The sequence below is a fragment of the Panthera tigris genome, chromosome F2, assembly GCF_018350195.1.
Source record: "Panthera tigris isolate Pti1 chromosome F2, P.tigris_Pti1_mat1.1, whole genome shotgun sequence".
NCBI lineage: Eukaryota > Metazoa > Chordata > Mammalia > Carnivora > Felidae > Panthera > Panthera tigris.
Genome location: NC_056676.1, coordinates 34,898,005 through 34,923,131, shown reverse-complemented (window position 1 = coordinate 34,923,131; position 25,127 = coordinate 34,898,005). Strand labels below are relative to the sequence as shown.

Genomic DNA, 25,127 nt, shown 5'->3' with positions numbered 1-25,127 from the left:
TAATTCAGTAAAGTTTGCAGAATAAAAAATCGATATACAGAAATGTTACATTTCTATACATTAATAATGAACTATACAACTAATAATGAAAGAGAAATTAAGCAAACAATCCAATTTACAATTGCATCAAAAAGAATAAAATACCGAGGAATAAATTTAACCAAGGAGGTAAAAGACCTGTATACTGAAAACTATAAGACATTAATGAAAAATTTAAGAAGACACAAATAAATGGAAAAATATTCCATGCTCATGGATTAGAAGAATAAATATTGTTAAAATCTCCATCCTACTTAAAGCAATCTACAGATTCAATGTCATCTCTATCAAAATTCCAATGGCATTTTTCACAGAAATAAAACAATCCTAAAATTTGTGTGAAACCACAAAAGACCCCAAATAGCCAAAGCAATCCTGGGAAAGAAGAAAGCTGGAGGCATCACACTTCCTGATTTCAAACCATACTACAAAGTTATAGTAATTAAAATGGTATGATACTGGCTGAAAAATAGACAGAGACCAATGGAACAGAATAGAGAGCTCAGAAATAAACCCCACATATACAGTCAACTAATATTTTAAAAGGGCACTAAGAATATTCAGTGGGGGAAACAATTGTCCTTTCAACAAGTAGGGTTGGGAAAACACATGCAAAAAAACAAAATTGGACCCTATCTTTTATCATTCACAAAAATTAACTTGAAATAAATTAAAGACTCAAACATAGGATTTGACACCTTAAAACTCCTAGAAGAAAACTTAGGGAAGAAGCTCCTTGATATTGATCTTGACAATCATTTTCCTGGATATAATACCAAAAGCAAATGCAACAAAAGCAAAAATCAATAAGTGGGACTATATCAAAACTAACTCTCTGCACAGCAAAAGAAACTGTCAACAAAATGAAAAACAACACATATAAAAAAAGAAAATATTTGCAAACCATATAACAAATAAGTGGTTATATCCAAATGTATCATATATATATATATATATATATGAAACATATATATATATATATATATGAAACATATATATATGAAACTCTAGCAACTCAGTAACAACAACAACAACAACAAAACACAATCTGATTTGAAAATGGGCAGAAGAACTAAACAGACATTTTTCCAAAGAAGACAGCCAAATGGCCAATAAGTACATGAAAAGATACTCAACATCACCTAATCATCAGGGAAATGCAAATCAAAACCACAATGGCAAATCGCTTCACACATTATAACAGAATGGCTATCCTCAAGAGGACAAGAAATAACATGCCAGTGAGGATGTGGAGAAAAAGAAATCCTTATACAATGCTGGTGGTAATGTAAATTGGTTCAGCCAACATGGAAAATGGCATGGAATTTCCTCAAAACAATTAAAAATAGAACTACCATATAATCCAGTAATACCACAACTGGGTATATATCCAAAAAAAATGAAAACAAGATATTGAAGAGATATCTGCATTTCCATGTTTATTATAGCATTACTCACAATACTCAAGGTATGGAGACAACCTAAGTGTTTGTCAGTGGATGAAGGAAAGAGAGATCTGTTATATATGCAATAGAATATTATTCAGCCATGAGAAAGAATGAAATATTGTCATTTGTGACAACATGGATGGACCTGGAGGGCATTACGCTAAGTGAGATAAATCAGACAAAGACAAATACTGTAGGATATTATTTGTATGTGAAATTTTTTTAATTAAAAAAAATTAATGTTTATTTATTTTTGAGACAGAAAGACAGAGTGTGAGCAGGGGAGGGTCAGAGAGAGAGGGACACAGAATCTGAAACAGGCTCCAGACTCTGAGCTGTCAGCACAGAGCCTGACACAGGGCTGGAACCCACGCACTGTGAGATCATGACCTGAGCTGAAGTCAGTCGCTTAACCGACTGAGCCATCCAGGTCCCCTTGTATGTGAAAATTTAAAGGACAAATTCAAAGAACAAAGGCATTACACTTCTTGATTTCAAACTATATTAAAAAGCTACAGTAATCAAAACAGTATGCTACTGGCATAAAAGCAGAGAGATAGACCAATGGAACAGAATAAAAAACCCAGAAATAAATCCATTCATTACAGTTACTGATCTTCCATAAGAGTACCAAGAACATACAATAAGTAAAGGATGGTCACATCAATAAATGATGTTAGAAAAACAAGATATCCATCTACAGAACAAAAATCATGGACTGTTCTCTCACACCATACACAAAAACCATCTCAAAATGGGTTAAAGTCTTAAACACAAGACCTGAAAGCATAAAACTCTTAGATGAAAACAGAACAGCTTCTTGACATTGCTCTGGGAAATGATTTTTTGGACATGACACCAAAGCACAGGTAGCAAGAGCAAAAATAGAAAATTGAGACTGCATGAAACTAAAAAGCTTCTGCAAAAGAAACAATCAGCAGAGTCAAAGGCAGCCTACAGAATAGGAGAAAATATTCACAAACCACATATCTGGATAAGGTTAATATATACCCAAAAATATATAAGAAACACAACTCAATAGGACAGAAACACATAACTAAAACATGAGAAAATAACGTAAATATCATCTCTCAAAAGAAGACATATAAATGGCCAACAGAGGAAGACGATGGCGTAGGAAGATGCTGGGCTCACCGCGTCCTGTGGGTCACTTAGATTCCACCCACACCTGCCTAAATAACCCAGAAAATCGCCAGAAGACTAGCAGAATGGATTCTCCAGAGCCAAGCATAGATGAGAGGTCCATGGAAGAGGGTAGGAAGGGCGGAGAGGCAGTGCGCGCTACACGGACTGGCGGGAGGGAGCTGGGGTAGAGGGGTAGCCTGCTGGCAAAGCAGTTCCCCTGAGTCTGGCTTGCAAAAATGGAGGGGCCAGGCAGAGTGTGTTCTGACAGCAAGCGGGACTTAACATCTGGAAGACTATAAGTTAACAGATCTGCTCAGAGAGCGGGAGGGCTGGAGGACAACGGGAGGGAGAGTTGTTGAGCCCCGGACAGATGACAGAGCTCAGCTTGGCGGGGAACAAAGGCACTCACCAGCGCCATCTCCCTCGCCCATCCCCCAGCCAAAATCCCAAAGAGAACCAGTTCCTGCCAGGGAACTTGCTTGCACCACGCAAACACCCAACGCTGTGCTTCTGCGGATCCATCCCTCCAGCGGGTCTGACTCCCTCCCGGTGCCACAGGGCCCCTCCTGAAGCAGATCACCAAAGGAAAAGTGAGCTGAGCCTGCCCCTCCAGCCCCTGTGCAACTTTCCTATCCACCCCAGCTAATACGCCAGATCCCCAGCACCACAAGCTTGGCAGTGTGCAAGTAGCCCAGACAGGCCACATGACACCACAGTGAATCCCGGCCCAAGGAGAGGGGAAGAGAAGGTACACACCAGTCTGACTGTGGCCCCAATGGTGGGCTGGGGGCAGACATCAGGTCTGACTGTGGCCCCGCCCACCAACACAAGTTATTCAAGACAGCACAGGGGAAGTGCCCCACAGTTCCGCACCACTCCAGGGACTATCCAAAATGACGAAAGGGAAGAATTCCCCTCAAAAAAACCTCCAGGAAATAACGACAGCTAATGAACTGATCAAAAACGATTTAAACAATATAATAGAAAGTGAATTTAGAATAATAGTCATAAAATTAATCACTGGGCTTGAAAAGAGTATAAAGGACAGCAGAGAATCTATTGCTACAGAGATCAAGGGACTAAGGAACAGCCAGGAGGAGCTAAAAAATGCTATTAATGAGCTGCAAAATAAAATGGAGACGACCACAGCTCAGGTTGAAGAGGCAGAGGAGAGAATAGGTGAACTAGAAGATAAAATTATGGAAAAAGAAGAAGCTGAGAAAAAGAGAAAAAAATCCAGGAGTATGAGGGGAAAATTAGAGAACTAAGTGATGCACTAAAGAGAAATAATCTATGCATAATTGGTATTCCAGAGGAGGAAGAGAGAGGAAAAGGTGCTGAAGGTGTACTTGAAGAAATAATAGCTGAGAACTTCCTGATCTGGGGAAGGAAAAAGGAATTGAAATCCAAGAGGCACAGAGAACTCCCTTCAGACGTAACTTGAATCGATCTTCTGCACGACATATCATAGTGAAACTGGCAAAATACAAGGATACAGAGAAAATTCTGAAAGCAGCTAGGGATAAACGTGCTCTAACATATAAAGGGAGACCTATAAGAATCATGATGGATCTCTCTACTGAAACTTGGCAGGCCAGAAAGGAATGGCAGGAAACCTTCAATGTGATGAGCAGAAAAAATATGCAGCTGAGAATCATTTATCCAGCAAATCTGTAATATAGAATAGAAGAAGAGATAAAGGTCTTCCCAAACAAACAAAAACTAAAGAAATCCATCACCACTAAACCAGCCCTACAAGAGATCCTAAGGGGGATCCTGTGAAACAAACTACCAGACATCGCTACAAGCATGAAACCTACAGACATCACAATGACTCTACACCCATATCTTTCTATAATAACACTGAATGTAAATGGACTAAATATGCCAACCAAAAGACATAGGGTATCAGAATGGATAAAAAAACAAGACCCATCTATTTGCTGTCTACAAGAGACTCATTTTAGACCTGAGGACACTTTCAGATTGAAAGTGAGGGGATGGAGAACTATTTATCATGCTACTGGAAGTCAAAAGAAAGCTGGAGTAGCCATACTTATCAGACACTAGACTTTAAATTAAAGGCTGTAACAAGAGATAAAGAAGGGCATTATATAATAATTACAGGGTCTATCCATCAAGAAGAACTAACAATTATAAACTTCTATGCGCCGAATACCGGAGCCCCCAAATATATAAAACAATTACTCATAAACATAAGCAACCTTATTGACAAGAATGTGGTCATTGCAGGGGACTTTAATACCCCACTTACAACAATTAATAGATCATCTAGACACATGGTCAATAAAGAAACAAGGGCCCTGAATGATACATTGGGTCAGATGGACTTGACACACATATTTAGAACTCTGCATCCCAAAGCAACAGAATATACTTTCTTCTCGAGTGCACATGAAACGTTCTCCAAGATAGATCACATACTGGGTCACAAAACAGCCCTTCATAAGTATACAAGAACTGAGATCATACCATGCATACTTTAGGACCACAATGCGATGAAGCTTGAAATCAACCACAGGAAAAAGTCTGGAAAACCTCCAAAAGCATGGATATTAAAGAACACCCTACTAAAGAATGAATGGGTCAACCAGACAATTAGAGAAGAAATTAAAAAATATATGGAAACAAATAAAAATGAAAATACAACAATCCAAACGCTCTTGGATGCAGTGAAGGCAGTCCTGAGAGGAAAATACATTGCAATCCAGGCCTATCTCAAGAAACAAGAAAAATCCCAAATACAAAATCTAACAGCACACCTAAAGGAAATAGAAACAGAACAGCAAAGACAACCTTAACCCAGCAGAAGAAGAGAAATAACAAAGATCAGAGAAATAAACAATATAGAATCTAAAAAAACTGTAGAGCAGATCAACGAAACCAGGAGTTGGTTTTTTGAAAAAATAAACAAGATTGATAAACCTCTAGCCAGGCTTCTCAAAAAGAAAAGGGAGATGATCCAATTAGATAAAATCATGAATGAAAATGGAATTATTACAACCAATCCCTCAGAAATACAAGCAATTATCACGGAATACTATGAAAAATTATATGCCAACAAACTGGACAACCTGGAAGAAATGGACAAATTCCTAAACACCCACACACTTCCAAAACTTAATCAGAAGGAAATAGAAAGCTTGAACAGACCCATAACCAGCGAAGAAATTGAATCAGTCATCAAAAATCTCCCAACAAATAAGAGTCCAGTACCAGATGGCTTCCCAGGGGAGTTCTACCAGATGTTTAAAGCAGAGATAATACCTTCCTTCTCAAGTTATTCCAAAAAATAGAAAGGGAAGGAAAACTTCCAGACTCATTCTATGAAGCCAGTATTACTTTGATTCCTAAACCAGACAGAGACCCAGTAAAAAAAGAGAACTACAGGCCAATATCCCTGGTGAATATGAATGCAAAAATTCTCAATAAGATACTAGCAAATCGAATTCAACAGCTTATAAAAAGAATTATTCACCATGATCAAGTGGGATTCATTCCTGGGATGCAGGGCTGGTTCAACATTTGCAAATCAATCAACGTGATACATCACATTAATGAAAGAAAAGATAAGAACCATATGATCCTGTCAGTCAATGCAGAAAAAGCATTTGACAAAATCCAGCATCCTTTCTTAATAAAAACCCTCGAGAAAGTCGGGATAGAAGGAACATACTTAAAGATCATAAAAGCCATTTATGAAAAGCCCACAGCTAACATCATCCTCAACGGGGAAAAACTGAGAGCTTTCCCCCTGAGATCAGGAACACGACAGGGATGTCCACTCTCACCGCTGTTGTTTAACATAGTTTTGGAAGTTCTAGCATCAGCAATCAGACAACAAAAGGAAATCAAAGGCATCAAAATTGGCAAAGATGAAGTCAAGCTTTTGCTTTTTGCAGATGACATGATATTATACATGGAAAATCCAATAGACTCCACCAAAAGTCTGCTAGAACTGATACATGAATTCAGCAAAGTCGCAGGATACAAAATCAATGTACAGAAATCAGTTGCATTCTTATACACTAATAATGAAGCAACAGAAAGACAAATAAAGAAACGGATCCCATTCACAATTGCACCAAGAAGCATAAAATACCTAGGAATAAATCTAACCAAAGATGTAAAAGATCTGTATGCTGAAAACTATAAAAAGCTAATGAAGGAAATTGAAGAAGAAACAAAGAAATGGAAAAACATTCCGTGCTCATGGGTTGGAAGAATAAATATTGTCAAAATGTCAATACTACCCAAAGCTATCTACACATTCAATGCAATCCCAATCAAAACTGCACCAGCATTCTTCTCGAAGCTAGAACAAGCAATCCTAAAATTCATATGGAAACACAAAAGGCCCCGAATAGCCAAAGTAATTTTGAAGAAGAAGACCAAAGCAGGAGGCATCACAATCCCAGACTTTAGCCTCTACTACAAAGCTGTCATCATCAAGACAGCATGGTATTGGCACAAAACCAGACACATAGACCAATGGAATAGAATAGAAACCCCAGAACTAGACCCACAAAAGTATGGCCAACTCATCTTTGACAAAGCAGGAAAGAATATCCAATGGAAAAAAGACAGTCTCTTTAACAAATGGTGCTGGGAGAACTGGACAGCAACATGCAGAAGGTTGAAACTAGACCACTTTCTCACACCATTCACAAAAATAAACTCAAAATGGATAAAGGACCTGAATGTGAGACAGGAAACCATCAAAACCCTAGAGGAGAAAGCAGGAAAAGACCTCTCTGACCTTAGCTGCAGCAATTTCTTACTGGACACATCCCCAAAGGCAAGGGAATTAAAGGCAAAAATAAACTATTGGGATCTCATGCAGATAAAAAGCTTCTGCACAGCAAAGGAAACAATCAAGAAAACTAAAAGGCAACCAACGAAATGGGAAAAGATATTTGCAAATGACATATTGGACAAAGGGCTAGTATCCAAAATCTATAAAGAGCTCACCAAACTCCACACCCAAAAAACAAATAATCCAGTGAAGAAATGGGCAGAAAACATGAATAGACACTTCTCTAAAGAAGACATCTAGATGGCCAACAGGCACATGAAAAGATGCTCAAAGTTGCTCCTCATCAGGGAAATACAAATCAAAACCACACTCAGATATCACCTCACACCAGTCAGAATGGCCAAAATGAACAAATCAGGAGACTATAGATGCTGGCGAGGATGTGGAGAAACGGGAGCCCTCTTGCACTGTTGGTGGGAATGCAAACTGGTGCAGCCACTCTGGAAAACAGTGTGGAGGTTCCTCAAAAATTAAAAATAGATCTACCCTATGACCCAGTAATAGCACTGCTAGGAATTTACCCAAGGGATACAGGAGTACTGATGCATAGGGGCACTTGTACCCCAATGTTTATAGCAGCACTTTCAACAATAGCCAAATTGTGTAAAAAGCCTAAATGTCCATCAACTGATGAATGGATAAAGAAATTGTGGTTTATATACACAATGGAGTACTACGTGGCAATGAGAAAGAATGAAATATGGCCATTTGTAGCAACATGGATGGAACTGGAGAGTGTGATGCTATGTGAAATAAGCCATACAGAGAAAGACAGGTACCATATGTTTTCACTCTTATGTGGATCCTGAGAAACTTAACAGAAATCCATGGGGGAGGGGAAGGGAAAAAAAAGAGGTAGAGTGGGAGAGAACCAAAGCATAAGAGATTCTTAAAAACTGAGAACAAACTGAGGGTTGATGGGAGGGTGGGAAGGAGGGGAGGGTATGTGATGGGCATTGAAGAGGGCATCTTTTGGGATGAGCACTGGGTGTTGTATGGAAACCAATTTGACAATAAATTTCATATGTTAAGAATAAATGGCCAACAGATATAGGAAAAGTGTTCAATATCACTAATTATCAGGAAAATGCAAATTTAAACCACAATGAGTTATCATTTCACACTTGTTAGAATGGCTATCATCAAAAAGACAAAGGTAAGTGTTGGGAAAGATGTGGAGGAAAGAGAATCTTTGTATACTATAGAAATGTAAATTAGTACAACCATTACTGAACACAATATAGAGTTTCCCCAAAAAGTTTAAAATAGAACTACCATACAATCCATTAATCTCATTTCTGTGTAGACAACTAAAGAAATGACACTCTCTCAAAGAAATATCTGCATTCCCATGTTCATTGCATCATTATTCACAATAGCCAAGATATGGGAACAATTTAATGTCTATCCATGGATGAATGGTTAAAGAAAGTGTCAATTGTTACAACATGGATGAACCTGAAGGACACCATGTTAAGTGAAATAAGCCAGACATAGATAAACAAATATTTTATGATCTCACTTACATGTGTAATCTAAAATAGTCAAACTCGGTCGCCTGGGTTGCTCAATAGGTTAAGCATCTGACTTTGGCTAAGGTCATGATTTTACTGTTCGTGAATTTGAGCCCTGCATTAGGCTCTGTGCTGACAGCTCACAGCCTGGAGCCTGCTTTGGATTCTGTGTTTCCCTCTCTCTCTGCTCCTCCCCCACTCATGTTCTGTCTCTCTCTCTCTCTCTCTCTCTCTCTCTCTCCCACATTCAAAAATAAATAAACATTTAAAAAAATAAAAAGTAAATAAAATAGTCAAACTCATAAAAGCAAAGAATAAAATGTTGGTTATTAGGGACTGCGGGGTAGAGGAAATGAAGGCATTGCTCAAAGACTACAGTTTCAGTTATGCAAGATGAGTAAATCCTAGAGATATAATGTACAGCAGGGGACTAAAGTTAGCAATACTGTACTGTATACCTGAAATTTGATAAAAGGGTAGATATTAAGTGCTCTCACCACAAAAATATAACTATGTGAGATGATGAATATGGTAATTAGCTTGATTGTGGTGATAATTTTACCTTATTTACATTTGAGATATACACCTTAAATACACACCATTTTTACTTTTTAATGACAACTCAACTAAACTGGAGAAAAACACACTTCATCCCAAGCAGAATGACAGATTAGTACTACTTGCACAGACCTAATGCAGAATTCAGAAGTGGTGGTCCCATCACATTCCCATTTATTCATGAGTTTTGCCCTCACCAAATGAACAAACAAATATGCCCTGGAAGAGTAGAGTTGACTACATTAAAGTGGACCAAGAAGTAGCTCTACTTATAGCTACTGTGTCAAGTATGGTATTTTTTCCCTCAAGTATAATGAAATGGCATCAGGTACCTGGTATGTGGCCATTGAGTGACAAATGTATTCTTTTTCATCTCTATCAAGAAAGATCAGGGGCACCTGGGTGGCTCAGTCAGTTAAATGTCAATTTCATCTCAGGTCATGATCTCACAGTTCATGGGTCCGAGCCCCACATCAGGCTCTGTGTTGACAGCTCAGAGCCTGGAACCTGTTTTGGATCCTGTGTCTCCCTCTCTCTCTGTCCCTCCCCACCACCCCCTCCCAAAAATAAATAAAGATTAAAAAAAAGGAAAGATCAGAAACATTACCTGCTCCTGTGTGATCAGCAACAATATACTTTTATATTCTTGTCTCATTTTTTATCTTCATCTTTCTTTCATAGTTTTATCCATCCTCATTCTTCTTGAACCTGAGAATGTCCTAGGTTTTCTTGACTTCAATCCGTAGTGCTGAATAATTTGGCTTTAATTGGTTTCATCGTTTTGTTTTGTTTTGTTTTTTCTATCCTAAACATCTTGACTATTCTAAATCTAAAACTGGCTTTTTTTAAAGCTACAATTCTAGTCAAACTACATTTGACACCCACAGAGAGTATCCAGAGATCCAAAAAATACTGAACTTTAATTTTTTGGCTAGCTGATAGTCTTGATAATACATATAAACACAGGATTTTCTTCAAGCAAGACCTTGTAATGGAATCACCTTGACTTTAGCATTGCTCTTAAGATAAATAGGATAAGCATACATTCTTAACTTGATTAAAAAGACCTTTCATGATTTGTCTTCTGTATTCTTCTCCTCAAATTACCTGTTCCCCCTCCCTATCTCAAACCCTCTTCCTCATTCAGTGATCCAATCACATTGGCCATCCTAGTTGTCCTGGTTATCAAATATACTATATAATCCCTGCCAGTGGGTGGTATGTTGTTGAAGGCATCCCTCATTAAAATTTCTTAAACAAATTTCAAGTTCAATATTAATAGTTTAATTTTCTTTTTTTTTTTTTTAATTTTAGATATACGTAGAGAGAGCACAAGCAGGGCAGGGAGTGGTGGGCAAAGCAAGAGAGAGAAGTTCAAGCAGGCTCCATGCTGAGCAGGATCCCATGACCCTGGGATCATGACCTGAGCCAAAACCAAGAGTCGGACACTCAACCAACTGAGCCACCCAGGTGCCCCAGGATAATTTTCATTTTTAAAAGATATAAATATTTTTAAAAGATTTTTTTATATTTAATACTTAAGAACTCACTCAAGATATCTAGTTTTACATATCAGAGATCAAATTTTACAATAATGATACTTTGGTTGCTTATGGAAAAAGGAAATATTCATTTCTTACCATTGGATCACATGAAGGTGTGTGCATCTCAGCAAGTATGTTTTTGAAGTCTTCGTTGGAAACAAATCCTTGGAAACTCTGAGGTATGAAAGAGGATGCTGACTCATTTTCGTCAATCAGATCTTTATATGCCTTTGTTTGAGGTCGAGCTGAACCTTTTAGTATTATATAAAATCCATCATTTCCAACCACTGAAACAAAACAAAACCAAAAAAGATATACTGTTGACTTTATTTCCCAGGTTCTTTGATATAGACATGACCACATCATATTACACTTGCATTGCTTTTAGTAGATTTCTTCTATTCAATGAGGACTCTAACATAGCACTTAGATATTCACAAATAATTTACTCAAATAAAAAAGAATAGCAAAGACATGTTTCCACATCTGGAGAATTTTTTTCTGACAATTACAATAATCAATCCTCATGGAACTGATAGATTCTGGAAAAAGAAACTTGAAAGCATATTACAGTTAATGGGTTTAAGACATTTTGAGAAAAATAGGATCAGAAAACTCCTTGAACTCTTTAAAATGTTACCTCCTCCTCAAAAATGCCATTTTGCCTATTTTATATAAGTAAGAATATATATCTATTATTAATTTTTGTCTTTTCTTTGGACATGATGATGATTGTTCATAGAAGCTAGTTTGGAGATGCAGATCATTAATAGGAGGAAGAGTTTTTTCCAGTATTTCTCATACTTCACAATTTAACTCTCCACAATCGCTCCTCTAATTCCAGTTTCTAAAGTTTAACTATGTTCCTGTGTAAGTTTGGTTGGTTTATTCAGTTGTGAGCATTTTGGATACAACTTAAATCCATTCTAGTTCTTCTGAAACCTGACCTTTTGAAGAAACAGGACCTGGGAACCAGATGATGTCATTTTCCAAATGTTTACATTACTTTTTAGGATTGAAGCAAATTATTCAAGTGCTGTGAAAAGAGATTTTTCTTAAATTTTTCTTATTATTTTGCTATAAATAGAAACTTTACAAATTGATTTTTAGGGGCAATTTTTTTTAATGTCTAAGCGATGCCAACTGCTTGCCTTTTCTGCTTTTTTCTAAATAAGTGCTTTATTAGTGGGGCTTTCTTGGTTACCATCTGTATACAATGACGACAGGATAGTGATTTTCAGTCTTCTTTAAAGCAAGGGTTGTTTTGCCTGAATACTTGAGCTTAAAATAGATGTCTTTCTGGATAGCACAATATCACTTGTCACTAAACATCTAATCCATGTGGTGAAAGCATTGCAAACACATTGCTTTTAAATAGCTGTCAGGTGAGCTGTATGGAACTACATTGTAGAAAGTACACTGTAAAGGGAAAGACAATAAAATGTTGTAAGAGTGGTAATGATTTTGATCAGTTACATAGGGGGAAAGGCAGTTGGGTAAAGCTGTTTTCCAATAAATACATTTGTATTTTGTTTTTGTATAGACTTAACTGGCAATTCTTAGCATAGAATAAAAATTGTAGAAAGAGGTACATTTTATGAAATAATTTTGTTCCAAAGGCTGCTAATTGCCTACCCAATATTAATATGCTCCTTTTTCTTTACCACCAAACCACAATTTTATTGAGTGCTACATACGCGCTTAAAAATTACGTTTTGCAGATATTCTTATATGCATCGCCCTGTGACATGATTCTAATTAATAAAACACTGGGAGAATTTTTGCTTTCCAAACGTGCATGCTACTCCTTCTTCCCGGATACCTAGAACAAAGTTATGATGTTGGAGCTGGAGAAGCATCTTGCAACTAAAAGGAAAAGGCAAGGAGAATCTCAGGAAATTCACCTTTAAATACGTCTTGTGACTTCGCATTATGTAACCTAAATAAATCCTAAACTTTTGTAAACTAGTGTCCTTTAGTTCTCTATTACTCACAGCTGAAAACAGTTTCTGTGAATATTGTACTTTCACTTAACTCTAACCATAAAATATGTTTGTTTTACTGATGAATGTAACTCTTCTGTTTCTCTGAAGAAAACCTTCCTTTTCCTTCAGGCTTTGGCCCAGTGACAGTGAACTTGAACAATTAATCTCTACTTACAATGCATTAGTTTTCACAATTACATTTTTTAAATATCTGTAATATTAAGGAGCCCCTTAAGGAGTTAAACTAATTAGAGGGGGAGTAGACTTTGAGATTCATGGAAAATATTTTAGTCAGAAAAGATTTCATCAGTCCTCAAATTATACTCACCAAAAGAATAAGTCAAATTACTCTATTCTGGAAGGTGCTAACTCCACTTATATATAAAGATGACAGTTGCATTTGAAATGGTAAAGAGAGGACTATTTTTTACATAGATACCATGATTTTATTAGTAGTAATAGGTAGATACCATTTTAAATGATTCATTATATATTGATGATTCCTTCTTTCCAAATAAAGTACTACAAATGTATCAAGTGCTGGTCTAGGAGGCAAGGGGAGGGCCTAAGATTTGATCCTAGTGTTGCATTCATTCTGAATCTGGGAGAGTCAACATGTTCTTCAACTTCCAGTTCAAACCCTGTCATGCCAAATCGATTTATCTACATGTGTCAAAATTTTCTGTATTGTACATAATAAATTTTTATGTGGCAGTTACCATTGATTGAGTTTAAATAAACTATAAATTTCAAAACTGATATAAATAACTAAATTTTACCAATGAGAAGATTATTTTAAAAATTTTTGGCCAACATGAATTAATAAACTTTTAGAGATACAGATGAAAAAGACTTAATTATAATATTTGAATTAGTGAATAATACTTAAAATCTCATATTAAACAATATTAATTTGGAAATACTTCACTTAATATAAAGTTCATAAACTATTTTATTTAAACATGTTACATAAATCTATGTCCTTAGTTTCCTCATAATCACTTGAATCATTTCTCCATTCATCTAAAACAGTTCTCGGAAAAATTATCTTTACTACAATTGGTTTGGGATACAGTATATTTTGTATCTTTATGTAATTAAATTCTTGGAAATATTTTCCCAAGCTACAAGTACTATAATTATTTTCCTGACATTGACAAGTGTTTTTTTAGCTGTTTAAACTTCATAAAATAATTGTTCAATTTACTGCTAAAAATATTTTTTCCAAAATTAAAAAAATACAGAAAAAGTACAAGGAAAAAATAAGAATCTCCAATACTTATAAAAACCAGAATTTTTATAAGTGCATTTATTTTGAAACAGCGAGAGAGAGGTGCCTGGGTGGCTCAGTCAGTTAAGCATGTGACTTCAGCTCAGGTCATGATCAGCTGACTTCAGCTCAGGCTCCTGAGTTCAAGCCCCACTTTGGACTCTGCACTGACAGCTCAGAGCCGGCTTCAGATTCTCTGTCTCCTTCTATCTGTCTTTCTCCCCTGCTTACATGTTCTCTCTCTCAAAAATAAATAAATAAACATTTTAAAAAGAGAAAATGCCAGCATTCAAACATACTTTAGGAAATTTATATTAAAAAAAGAAACAGAGAAAGAGAGAAAGATGAGGGGTGGAGTAAGAGACAGAGAGAGACAGAGAAATCAGAATAATTTAAAGACTGAAAAAATCAAATATTGACATGGATGTGAAGTAAATGGAATTCTCATACATTGTTGGTGGGAGTGTAAAGTTGTACAATTGCTTTGTAAAAATGTCTGGCAGTTTCTAATGCAATGAAACATACATCTAACCTGTGTTTCAGTAATACAGCTCTACGTGTTTACTCAGAGGAAACAAAAGTAGATGTCCAAAAGAGGACTTGTACAAGAATGTTACTAGCAACATTAGCATAATGGATAAAAGAACTAAAAGCTGGAAACAGCTTAGGTATCCAACCAGAAGAAAATATATAAAAAAAATCTCTGGTATATACATGCAATGGAATACTACTCAGCCATAAAAATGAATGAACAATTGATTCATGTGACATGAATGAATCTCAAAAATATTATGTTGATTGAAAGAAGGCTTTCATAAAGAGTACATATCATTTGATTTTGTTAGAGTTCTAAAAGTTTCACACAAGATAGATTTATACTGAAAGAAAGAACAAGAAAGAAAGGAAGGAAGGAAGAAAGGGAGGGAGGGAGGAAGGAAGGGAGGGAGGGAGGGAGGAAGGAAGGAAGGTAGGTGAGAAAGACAGAAAAGAGCAGTTGCCTCTGGTGGGTGGGCCAGAGATTGGCAAGAAATATGGGAAGAACTTTCTGAGGGAATGGTAAAGTTCTATATCTTGATAGAGGTTTGGATTAGAGTAATTGTCAAAACTCATCAAGTGACACACTTAAGGTATGTGTGTATATATATATATATGCACATCATTATATGTAAATTTTACCTTAAAAAAATAAAGGACTGGAAAGAAATATTGAATTCCAGGTAAACACTGATGTGTTTAGAAGTGAAATGTCATTCTATGGTATGTTAATAGAATGGATATTATGCAGATGTAGAGTGGGGGAAAACTGTAGGAAAAAATGTGCAATTACAAGATGATAAACATTTTTTATTACTTTCTTTGTCCACTGTTCTGAACGTATTACATATATTAATGCTTTTTATCCTCTTAGCGATCCTATGAGTCAGGTATTAGGATTGCTCCAATATCACAACTGTGGAAACAGAAGTCACTGAGCTACTAAAAATCCAGCCCTACCTCAAAGAACCAGTAGTGGTAGAGTCAGTATTTAAACACAACAAATACTATGACAACCTACATAAGTCAGCATCAGCACCTTCTCCCTGTCTGCTGCCCTGCTCTCTTTGTCTCAGTATATGTTTTACAGAACTATGGTTTCAATTGTGGTAAAGTAAGACTACATGTGTGACCTACACAGATGTCGTGTTTCATTTTAAGTAAAAAAAGCACATTTTAAAGTAATATATACTAGTTTAAAATGTTAACAAATAAAAGTCAATATACGTATACCTATAAGTACATATTTATGGTATAAACACTATATAACAAAAACAAATCTAGAAAGAGATTTGGTAGTATACTAATATTATAACTAATTGTTCACAAGAAAATGGAGAGTAATTTAAATGTAGATCATGGAAAAGGACATTGTTAATTATTGAGCAAAATAATAGTGCTTGATTAGGATTGAAACTATACCTGTCCTTAGATTTTCTCCATATGGTTAATATTCTTAGATCTTAATAGTGGGTTGACTGGCTATTCCAAAAAAAAGGGCTTGTTAAAAAACAACCTTTCTATCTAGAGTTCCAAAATCTAGAAACATAGCTCTTTCTGTTATCCAAACACACTAAATTTGTCACGAAGAGCAAGTATCACATATTGAGCATCAAATATTTGCCATGCCTATGTTAGGTGCTTTAACGAATTTTTTAATAATCCAAATGTCATACATCATAGTACATTTTTCAGATGAAGAAATTAAGGCTCAGAATCATTAAGTAAATTCTTAAAAATCACAAATCATTTTAACTTCTGTAGGCTTTCAAATATGTTCCAACATCTGAAGGATACACACAACACATACAAACCCACAAAAACACATACATTTACATATATAGGAGTATTGTGCATGTATGCAGTATATTATATGTATAGTTATGCAGTATGATATTGTGTATAAGCACACATATTAAATAAAATGTATGCATATGTGTATATATAAAAATATAATTATAGGAAATATATAGAGACATATACACAGAAGTTACTTTCAGTGATTTTATAAAAAATCTCAGGATTAAACTACTTACTGCTTTGTTACAAAGTTAAGTAAGAAGTTGAGCCTCAATTATTTCCTGAAATTAATGTAACGAATTTTACTTTTCCTTATTTATTAATCTACCAAAATTAGTTTGGTAAAGATTAAAAATAAAAGAATTTAGAAGAACTTTCAGAAATATATGCAGAGTCAGATAAACTTTGGGGTGACTTCATACAAAAATTTTGGAAGAAAAAGAAAATCCTCAAACAAAAAATAACATAAATTGAATTGAAAATGAATCAAAAAAGTATGGACTATAACACAATTAACAGGAAATTCTCAGAATTCATGTAACATCTGAAATTGATCCTCTAATATATAGAAAAATGATGTAAACACAATAAAAAAGGTTTAGAGAAAAAAATTACAATAGAGTTAAGCTTTCAAAGAACAATCGAAATATTAATTAAAAATCACAAAGTGGTGGGGCACTTGGGTGGCTCAGTCGGTTGAGCATCTGACTTTGGCTCAGGTCATGATCTCAATGGTTTCATGGGCTTGAGCCCCATATCAGACTCTTGCTGATGGCTTAGAACCTGGTACCTGCTTCAGATTCTGTCTCCTTCTCTCTCTGCCCCTCCCCTACTCACACTCTGTCTCTGTTTCTGTTTCTCTCAAAAATAAAGAAACATTAAAATTTTTTTAACAAAAAAATAAATAAATCACAAAGTGGTGTTAAACTTATGAATTGTGACAAAAATATATTTATTAATAATGTAAGATAAATATAAGCATTTGAAATTCCTAAGCAATGAGAAGGAACATATAAGATAGGTTTCTTATTCAAATTTTCTAAGTACACAAAATTATTTTATATAAATTTTTGAAAAACACAGAATACTCCAAGCATCTAAGAAAAATTTGACTGTAAGAATTAAAACAATATAGATTAAAATGGCATTAAATCTTGATTCTCAGACTTTGCAAAAGTAAAAGAATTCAATAAAATCAAGTTGGTTAAGAATCAATTTCAGGGGCTCTTGGGTGACTCAGTCTGAGTTGGTTTCAGCTCAGGTCACCATCTCATGGTTTGTGAGATTAAGCCCCAAGTACAGAGCCTGACTGGGATTCTCTCTCTCCCTCTCTCTCTGCCCCCTCACCCCCACTCACTCTCATGTGCTCTTTATCTCTCAAAAATAAATAAAAATTTTTAATCCTTAAAAAAAAGAATAAGTTTCCTAAAATTATTTATCTAGTCAAACTTCATGACATGAAAAGGCAAAAAAGAATTTTTATAAGGACTTGAAAAAATTTCCTAGTGGAGGACCTCATATTTAAAAATATCTTTTAACCACACTTGAATTAGGTGAACAAAAGGCATTCAAAAGGAATTGAGAATACTAATAAGGGAAAGTTTACTCATTTTGTAGCGACTTTTCAAAAGTTTGAATGCCACATATAAAGTTTGATTAAAGCAAACATGTTTGCGATTTCAGGGCTAAGGATCTCCCCCTCACTGGTTCAACTAAAATCAACCATTCTAAAGGGATTTACATGTTTCAAAGAGGTATAATTGGATGAATAAAGTCATGTTGTCACCTGGCTAATTCTTACTTGGCCTATAAAATTGAGTTTAAGTGTTATCTATATACCAGGGAAGGTTTTCCTGATTAATGCCCCTCGTCTGTGATCTTTCTTCACAGAATTTCTGTCATGACACTCTGCATGTTCCATATCACCAATAGATTCTAGCCTTTTGGAGAAGGATCTCTGACATTTTTTTGTGTCCCTCCAGCCCATAGCACATTGCCTATATTATTTTAGACATTTAGCAAATACTTGAATGAGTGAAAGCTTAGTTAATGGTCCTTATTATATTTCTCTCCAAAGCATCTAATAAAACCTTTGGGGACTAACTCATTTTTTTTCCCTTAGAATTCTGCGTTTGGGAAATAAAATAACTCTCCTTGATTGCCCCTTTTTTTCTCAGCCCATTAGATGGGAGTTTAGGAAAATTTCAGAAAGTTATGTGAAGTTTAAGCCAGGTGGCTTAATTCATGGTATCCTCATTATAAGTTCTAAGTGGTCCCAGAGATAATATAACAAAGGCAATGAATAACCTTTTCACAACTTTTACTATATTAAGGTATCTTTGGACATGAAATTTTTCTCTTTGGGGCAATTTTTCCACCCATAAGGTGCCAGGAGAAGTTATTTCAAGCACATGTCTCATAACCTTTTTTTAAATATTGCTATAACTTATGGAAGATGATCTATAAGTAAAACTGGATATTTAGTTTAAGATTAAAAAAAAACTCAAATAAATATAGAGCTAACTAGAAGGGGTGAAAAGAAATTTATTTCATTTTATTTTGGGCAAAGACCCTCCATTGGAATAGTATCAATACTGACATTCCAGTCAAATATTGTAGAGATTTCATAAAAGGAGAATTTATGTTTATAAATTATTGGTGATTGTTTTTAATAACCTTAAAACTTATTATTTCTTAATATTTTTACTTAGTTCTCACAAAAAAAAGGACTAAGAAAATTCGATATTTCAAATTGCTTGTTCATATCTATAACATGTATGTTAAGAACAAGGCCTCTGATTTTTTTCAGTAAAATATTTCATTCATTTATTTAGACTCTACCTTGTTATCTAAAAGGAATTATAAGTAAGCTTATAAAAATGTATACATTATTGTTTTAAAAATCAGTGAAGAAATAGAATGAAGGAAAATTGAGTAAGAAAAAAACAGATAGAGGCAGGAATAAATTAAATTACAAAACAAACTCTGTAAAAACCTATAAATTTGCAAGGAGATAATGGAGCATTTTTTTCCATTTTCCTTACTTTAAAAAATTTTTAATATAATCAGTTATCTGATTTAGCAACCACAAGAGATTTTTTTTAATGACTTGACTGGAAGTCTCAATACCACTGAATATATTTCTCCCAAGAGTTCTCAAAAAAGCAAGCAATGTAGTGCAAACACATATATATTTTTCATAAAACACATTATTTAAAATATCTTGTACCAGGGTATAACAGACTATTTCTAAGGATTTAGAAATCACTTCTATATGGGAAGATCAAAAGGATGGCATCTGGGTATATGACTATTGGATTCACTGGTATAATCCAAAGGTAAGTATTACTTTATCTGAAAGAATGAGTGAGTGACATCTATTTTCAGACTATCAATGAACAAAAATTATTGTGAATCAGTACTGTGTATTCAAGATTGCATTGGTTGGAAATTACCTGCACTACTGATTATTGCATATATTAACTTATCAAATATTTATTGAGTGGTTATGTTGTCCCAGCACTGAAGGTTAGGCCATATTTCAGATTACGAACATAAGTGTGTTAGAGTCAACTCTTGTTGGGTGAGGTGAGAAGAAAAAATAGCTTTAGAAAGCTGAAGAATTTGAGGTTAAGTCATGCCTGAAGAAAGTGTTATAGTATCTATGCCTAGAAGTTTGCAGGTAGTAAATTAAGAATATTTTTACCTCTAAAAATAAACAGAAGCACCTACAACACACAAAAAATGTGTTTTTCCTGACCTCAAATTACATAAAGTAGTTATCAAAAGCTTTCTGGTCTATTAAAACAAAGAAAAAAATCTCAGTAAAGATTTAAAAAAAAATATCTACTCTTAAGAAATATAACTTTCAGGTGGATTCTCCACTATTTTCTGGATTAAGATACACCCCTGGATAACAAGATGAAGTTTTGGTTCATGGTTGTTAATAAAAGCCAGTTAATCTTGAAAAAAAAATCCATATAAATAATAAGTTGAGCTTTAGAAATAATGGCTTACCCAAAGCCATTATTTCTAATAATAATTAAATATCATGAAGTTTGTACATAGGGATTCAAAATATGTTTTTTGGAAAATTTCACTGTGATTCCTAATATTAAGCTATACCACATTTTAATACTAAATTTGTAAATTTTAGTAAATTTTTAAAGTTCGTGGGAAAAACTTTGTGGATACAAAACTGATGATTTGACTAATTTCCTCTACAAAATACCAAATTTGGGGCCAATACATCATTTAAATAACTTTTATTATTTTACATGTTCTAACTTCTGACTTATGATAACTAAACACCATTATCTTCCCTAAGATCACATTTTTCAATGTTCTATCTTGTTTTAAAATAAACAGTTCTATATATTTTCCTTTACCACTAAAAAACCATCTTAACCCTCTTATTAGTGTCACTTTTACAAAGTGTCACACTGTACTCTGAACATTTGAAAGATGAAATTTACATTAAACACTAAATCCAGGTGTCATGAAAAGGACATATCACATCAAGAACCATTCTTCTTTTGGTAGATAAGAGCATCACCATGCAGAGCTCTTCTCACACTAGAAAGGATCATAAAAGCAACATTGCTTTTTATGATCCATTATGTGAGCAAAGACATTCTAGATTATGCATAAAAGAAGTGTATCAGTTAATGCTACATATTGCTCCATGAACTTTTTGATGATATGCATTTAAAAACACTGTTTCTTGATATTGTAGATGTGCAGGAATTTAATTACCTAACGAATTATTTTATTTTATTTTATTTTATTTTATTTTATTTTATTTTATGTTTTTATTTTATGTTTTTATTTTATTTTATGTTATGTTATGTTATGTTTTATTGTATTTTATTTTATTTTATTTTATTTTATTTTATTTTATTTTATTTTATTTCATGTTTTATTTTTGCTTGAAGAGGCAGGAAAAGGCAAAAGAAAACAAAAGGTTGGCTTCAGATTCAAAGGCCCTTGTTTAACCCTTCACTAGAGTTGAACTAGTAAGGCTGAATTTCAGTCTTCAAACATAAGAAAGGGACAGTCCTACAAAGCTAAGATACATCTATCAAATGATTAAAAGTAGTTAAGGAATATACACATCATGAAACATTGTTACTCTAACATAAGATATTTTTTAAAAAGCTAATAGGAAGAAGTTTCTTTCTCCTATGGTAGTATTCCCCAGGTATGCTGCATAGAGCTGCTTCCTGAGGGGGGTAAGGAAAACACTGAGGTAACTTGTTTCAGCAATCATTTAGTGTCTATGTAGTATCCTGCAGGAAACATTCCATGCATGCTGGCATATTGAAGTCTTTGAACTTCCACAAATCTGTTTCCTCAGAAAACTAATTTCTGTTGGTTTGTTTTTTCTTTATATATTTAATGTTAAACATTTATTAAAGTTTATTGACCTCAACTTTCAGGGATCTCCAGGTGCTGGCATATATTAATGTATTAATGGTCTCCAATGGTTTCTGACTGCTTCAAAAAAAGTACTTTAAACAGTAGCTTATACAATGACTATTCAGCCATAGAAAGAATGAAGTACATGATACAATGTGGATGAACCACAAAAACATGTGAAGTGAAAGAAGGCAGACATGAAAGGTCACATATTGTATGATTCTGTGCATATGAATTTTCCAAAATAGGTAAATCCATTGAGATAAAAAACAGGCCAGTGGCTACCAGGGGCTAAGAAAAGGAGAATGGAAAATAACTGCTGTTGTGTTTTGGGTTTCATTTTGGGTTGGTGAAAATATCTTGGAACGAGATAGTAGTGATGGTTCCACAACATTTTGAATGTTCTAAATGCCACTGAATTGTACCCTTTAAAGTGATTAATCGGGGGCGCCTGGGTGGCTCAGTTGGTTAAGCGTCCGACTTGAGCTCAGGTCATGATCTCACAGTTCGTGAGTTCGAGCCCTGCCCCGCGTCGGGCTCTGTGCTGACAGCTCAGAGCCTGAAGCCTGCTTCACATTCTGTGTCTCCCTCTCTCTCTGCCCCTTCCCTGCTCATGCTGTGTCTCTCTCTGTCTCAAAAATAAATAAACATTAAAAAAAATTAAAAAAAAATAATGTGATTAATCATTAATATTATGTGAATTTTACCTCAGGTTTTAAAGACTTTATTGAGATAAAATTCAAATTCCATGAAACTCACTCTTTTTAAATGTATAATTCAGTGTTTTTTTTCTTTCCTTTTTGTTGTTTTTGTATATTCAAAGAGACATACATTCAGCATCACACACTAATGTTAGAATATTTTCATCATCCTCAAAAGAAACTCATGCCTCATGCCCCATTCCCCAAGTTTCTGTCAACTACTAATTCTTGTCTCAAATGAATTTTCCTATTCCAGAAATTTCGTATCAGTGAAATTATAAATATCTATTGTTTTTAACTAGCTTCTTTCATTTAGCAAAATGTTTTCAAGATCCATTCAGATAGTGGCATGTATCAGTACTTCATTCTTTTGTATTGCCAAATACAAATAGAATCCTCATTCTATTATGAGGATATAGCATATTTAAAAAAAAATCCATTTATCTTTTGATGGAAATTTGGGCTGTTTCCATTTTGGGGCTATTGTGAATAAATCTACTATGAACATTTGTGTACAAGCTTCAAATAAGTGTATGTTTTCATAATATCTGGTATATCTAAGAGCAGAATTGCTGGATCAAATGATAACTTTCTGTTTAACATTTGAAGAGCTGTCAGAATGTTTTCCAAAGTGGCTTCACCATTTTATAATCCCATCAGAAATGTATGAGACTTTCAATTTGTCTACATCCTCAACATTTATTATTGTTTATTTTTTATATTTAAACCATACTACTAGGTATGGAGTGGTATATAATTGTGGTTTTGATATACAATCCTCTAATGACTAATGATATTGGGCATTTTAATGTGCTCTTTGGCCATTTGTTTATCTTCTTTTGAAATGTAACTGTTCAGATAGTTTGTTCATTTTTCAATTGAGTTAATTGGCTTTTTATTATTGAGTTGTAAGAGTTCTTCATAATCTGGATGAGTCTCTTATCAGATATTTGATTTGCAAAAACTTTCTCCCATTGCAAGGGTTGCATTGTCACTTTTTTGATTGTGCTTTTGAAGTCCAAAATTTTATAAAGTCCACATTATCTAATTTCTCTTTGGTCACTTGTGCTTTCCGTGTCATGTTTACGGAAGCATAGCTTAACCCATGGCCACCAAGATTAATTTGTAAATTCTCTTTTAAGAATTCTATAGTTTTGTTCTTACATTTAGGTCTTTGATCCATTTTAGATTAGTAATTATATATGGTATGAGTTAAAGGTCTGACTTCATTCTTTAGCATGTGAATGGATATCCAGTTGTGCCAGCACCATTTGTTGAAAAAATGATCTTTTCCACAACTGAATTTTCTTAACACCCTTGTTGCAAATCAATTGACCATGAAATTAAAGCTTTATATCTGCACTTCAATTTATTCCATTAGTCTCTATATCTATTTTGTGGCAGTTTTACACTGCCTTGAAACTGTAGGTTTGTAGTAAGTTTCAGAATCAGATGTGTGTGTCCTCCAACTTTGTTGTTTGTTTCCAAAAAAAGTTGTTTCTTTTCTGGGCCCTCTAAATTTCCATATGAATTTTAGAATCAGCTTACCAACCCCTACAAAAAGACAGCTGGTATTAGAGATTGTGTTAAATCTGTATAACAATTTAGGAGTATTACCATATAAACAAAATTAGGTCTTTCGATCTATGAACACTGAGATATTTCTATTTATTTACACTTTTTCGTTAAATCTATTCCTAAATAGGTTATGTTTTTGAGGCTACTGTAAACGGAATTGCTTTCTTAATTTATTTTCAGATTATTTGTTGCTTGTGGTATTAATGCTCCTTTAAATATTTGGTAGACTTCAACATGAAGCCATCTGGATCTGGGCTTTTCTTTGTGGGAATATTTTTTAAATTACTAATTAAATATATTTATTTGATATAGATCTATTCAGATAGCCTATCTCTTCTTGAACCAGTTTTGATAGTTTGTATCTTTCTGGAAATTTGTTCATTATATCTAAGGTATATAATTTTTTGGCATATAGTTATTGTGTATTCCCTTATAATCTTTATTTTTATAAGGTCAATGGTGATGTTCACACTTTCATTGCTGATTTTAGTAATTTGAATGTTCTCTCCTTTTTCTTAATAAATATAGGTAAATGTTTTTTTTATTCTTTGCAAAAAACATAGTTTTGGTTTTGATTTGCTGTATTATTTTTATATTCTCTATTCCATTTATGATCATCATAATATTTAATATCTCTTTTCTCCTCTGCTTGTTTGGGGATTAGTTGACTTGTTTTTGCTTTTGTTTGTTTGTTTTAATACATAGCCTCTATGAATGGGCTTATTCCTGGAAGCCAAGAGACAGATCAAATTGTG

The 25,127-nt window shown here is 34.3% G+C and overlaps 1 protein-coding gene across 5 annotated transcripts in view; it reads right to left on the bottom strand.

Annotated features, from left to right (window-relative positions):
* CNBD1 (cyclic nucleotide binding domain containing 1) overlaps positions 1 to 25,127 on the bottom strand; it is a 460,555-nt gene that overhangs the window by 209,802 nt on the left and 225,626 nt on the right. For all 5 annotated transcript variants that reach the window (XR_006212925.1, XM_042973091.1, XM_015538490.2 and 2 more), the window contains one exon: positions 11,183 to 11,373. Coding sequence is in view for 4 of the 5 variants with exons in the window: in XM_042973091.1 (XP_042829025.1) it covers positions 11,183 to 11,373 (191 nt within the window). In the remaining variant the exon portion in view is untranslated. The remainder of the gene's footprint in view (positions 1 to 11,182; positions 11,374 to 25,127) is intronic.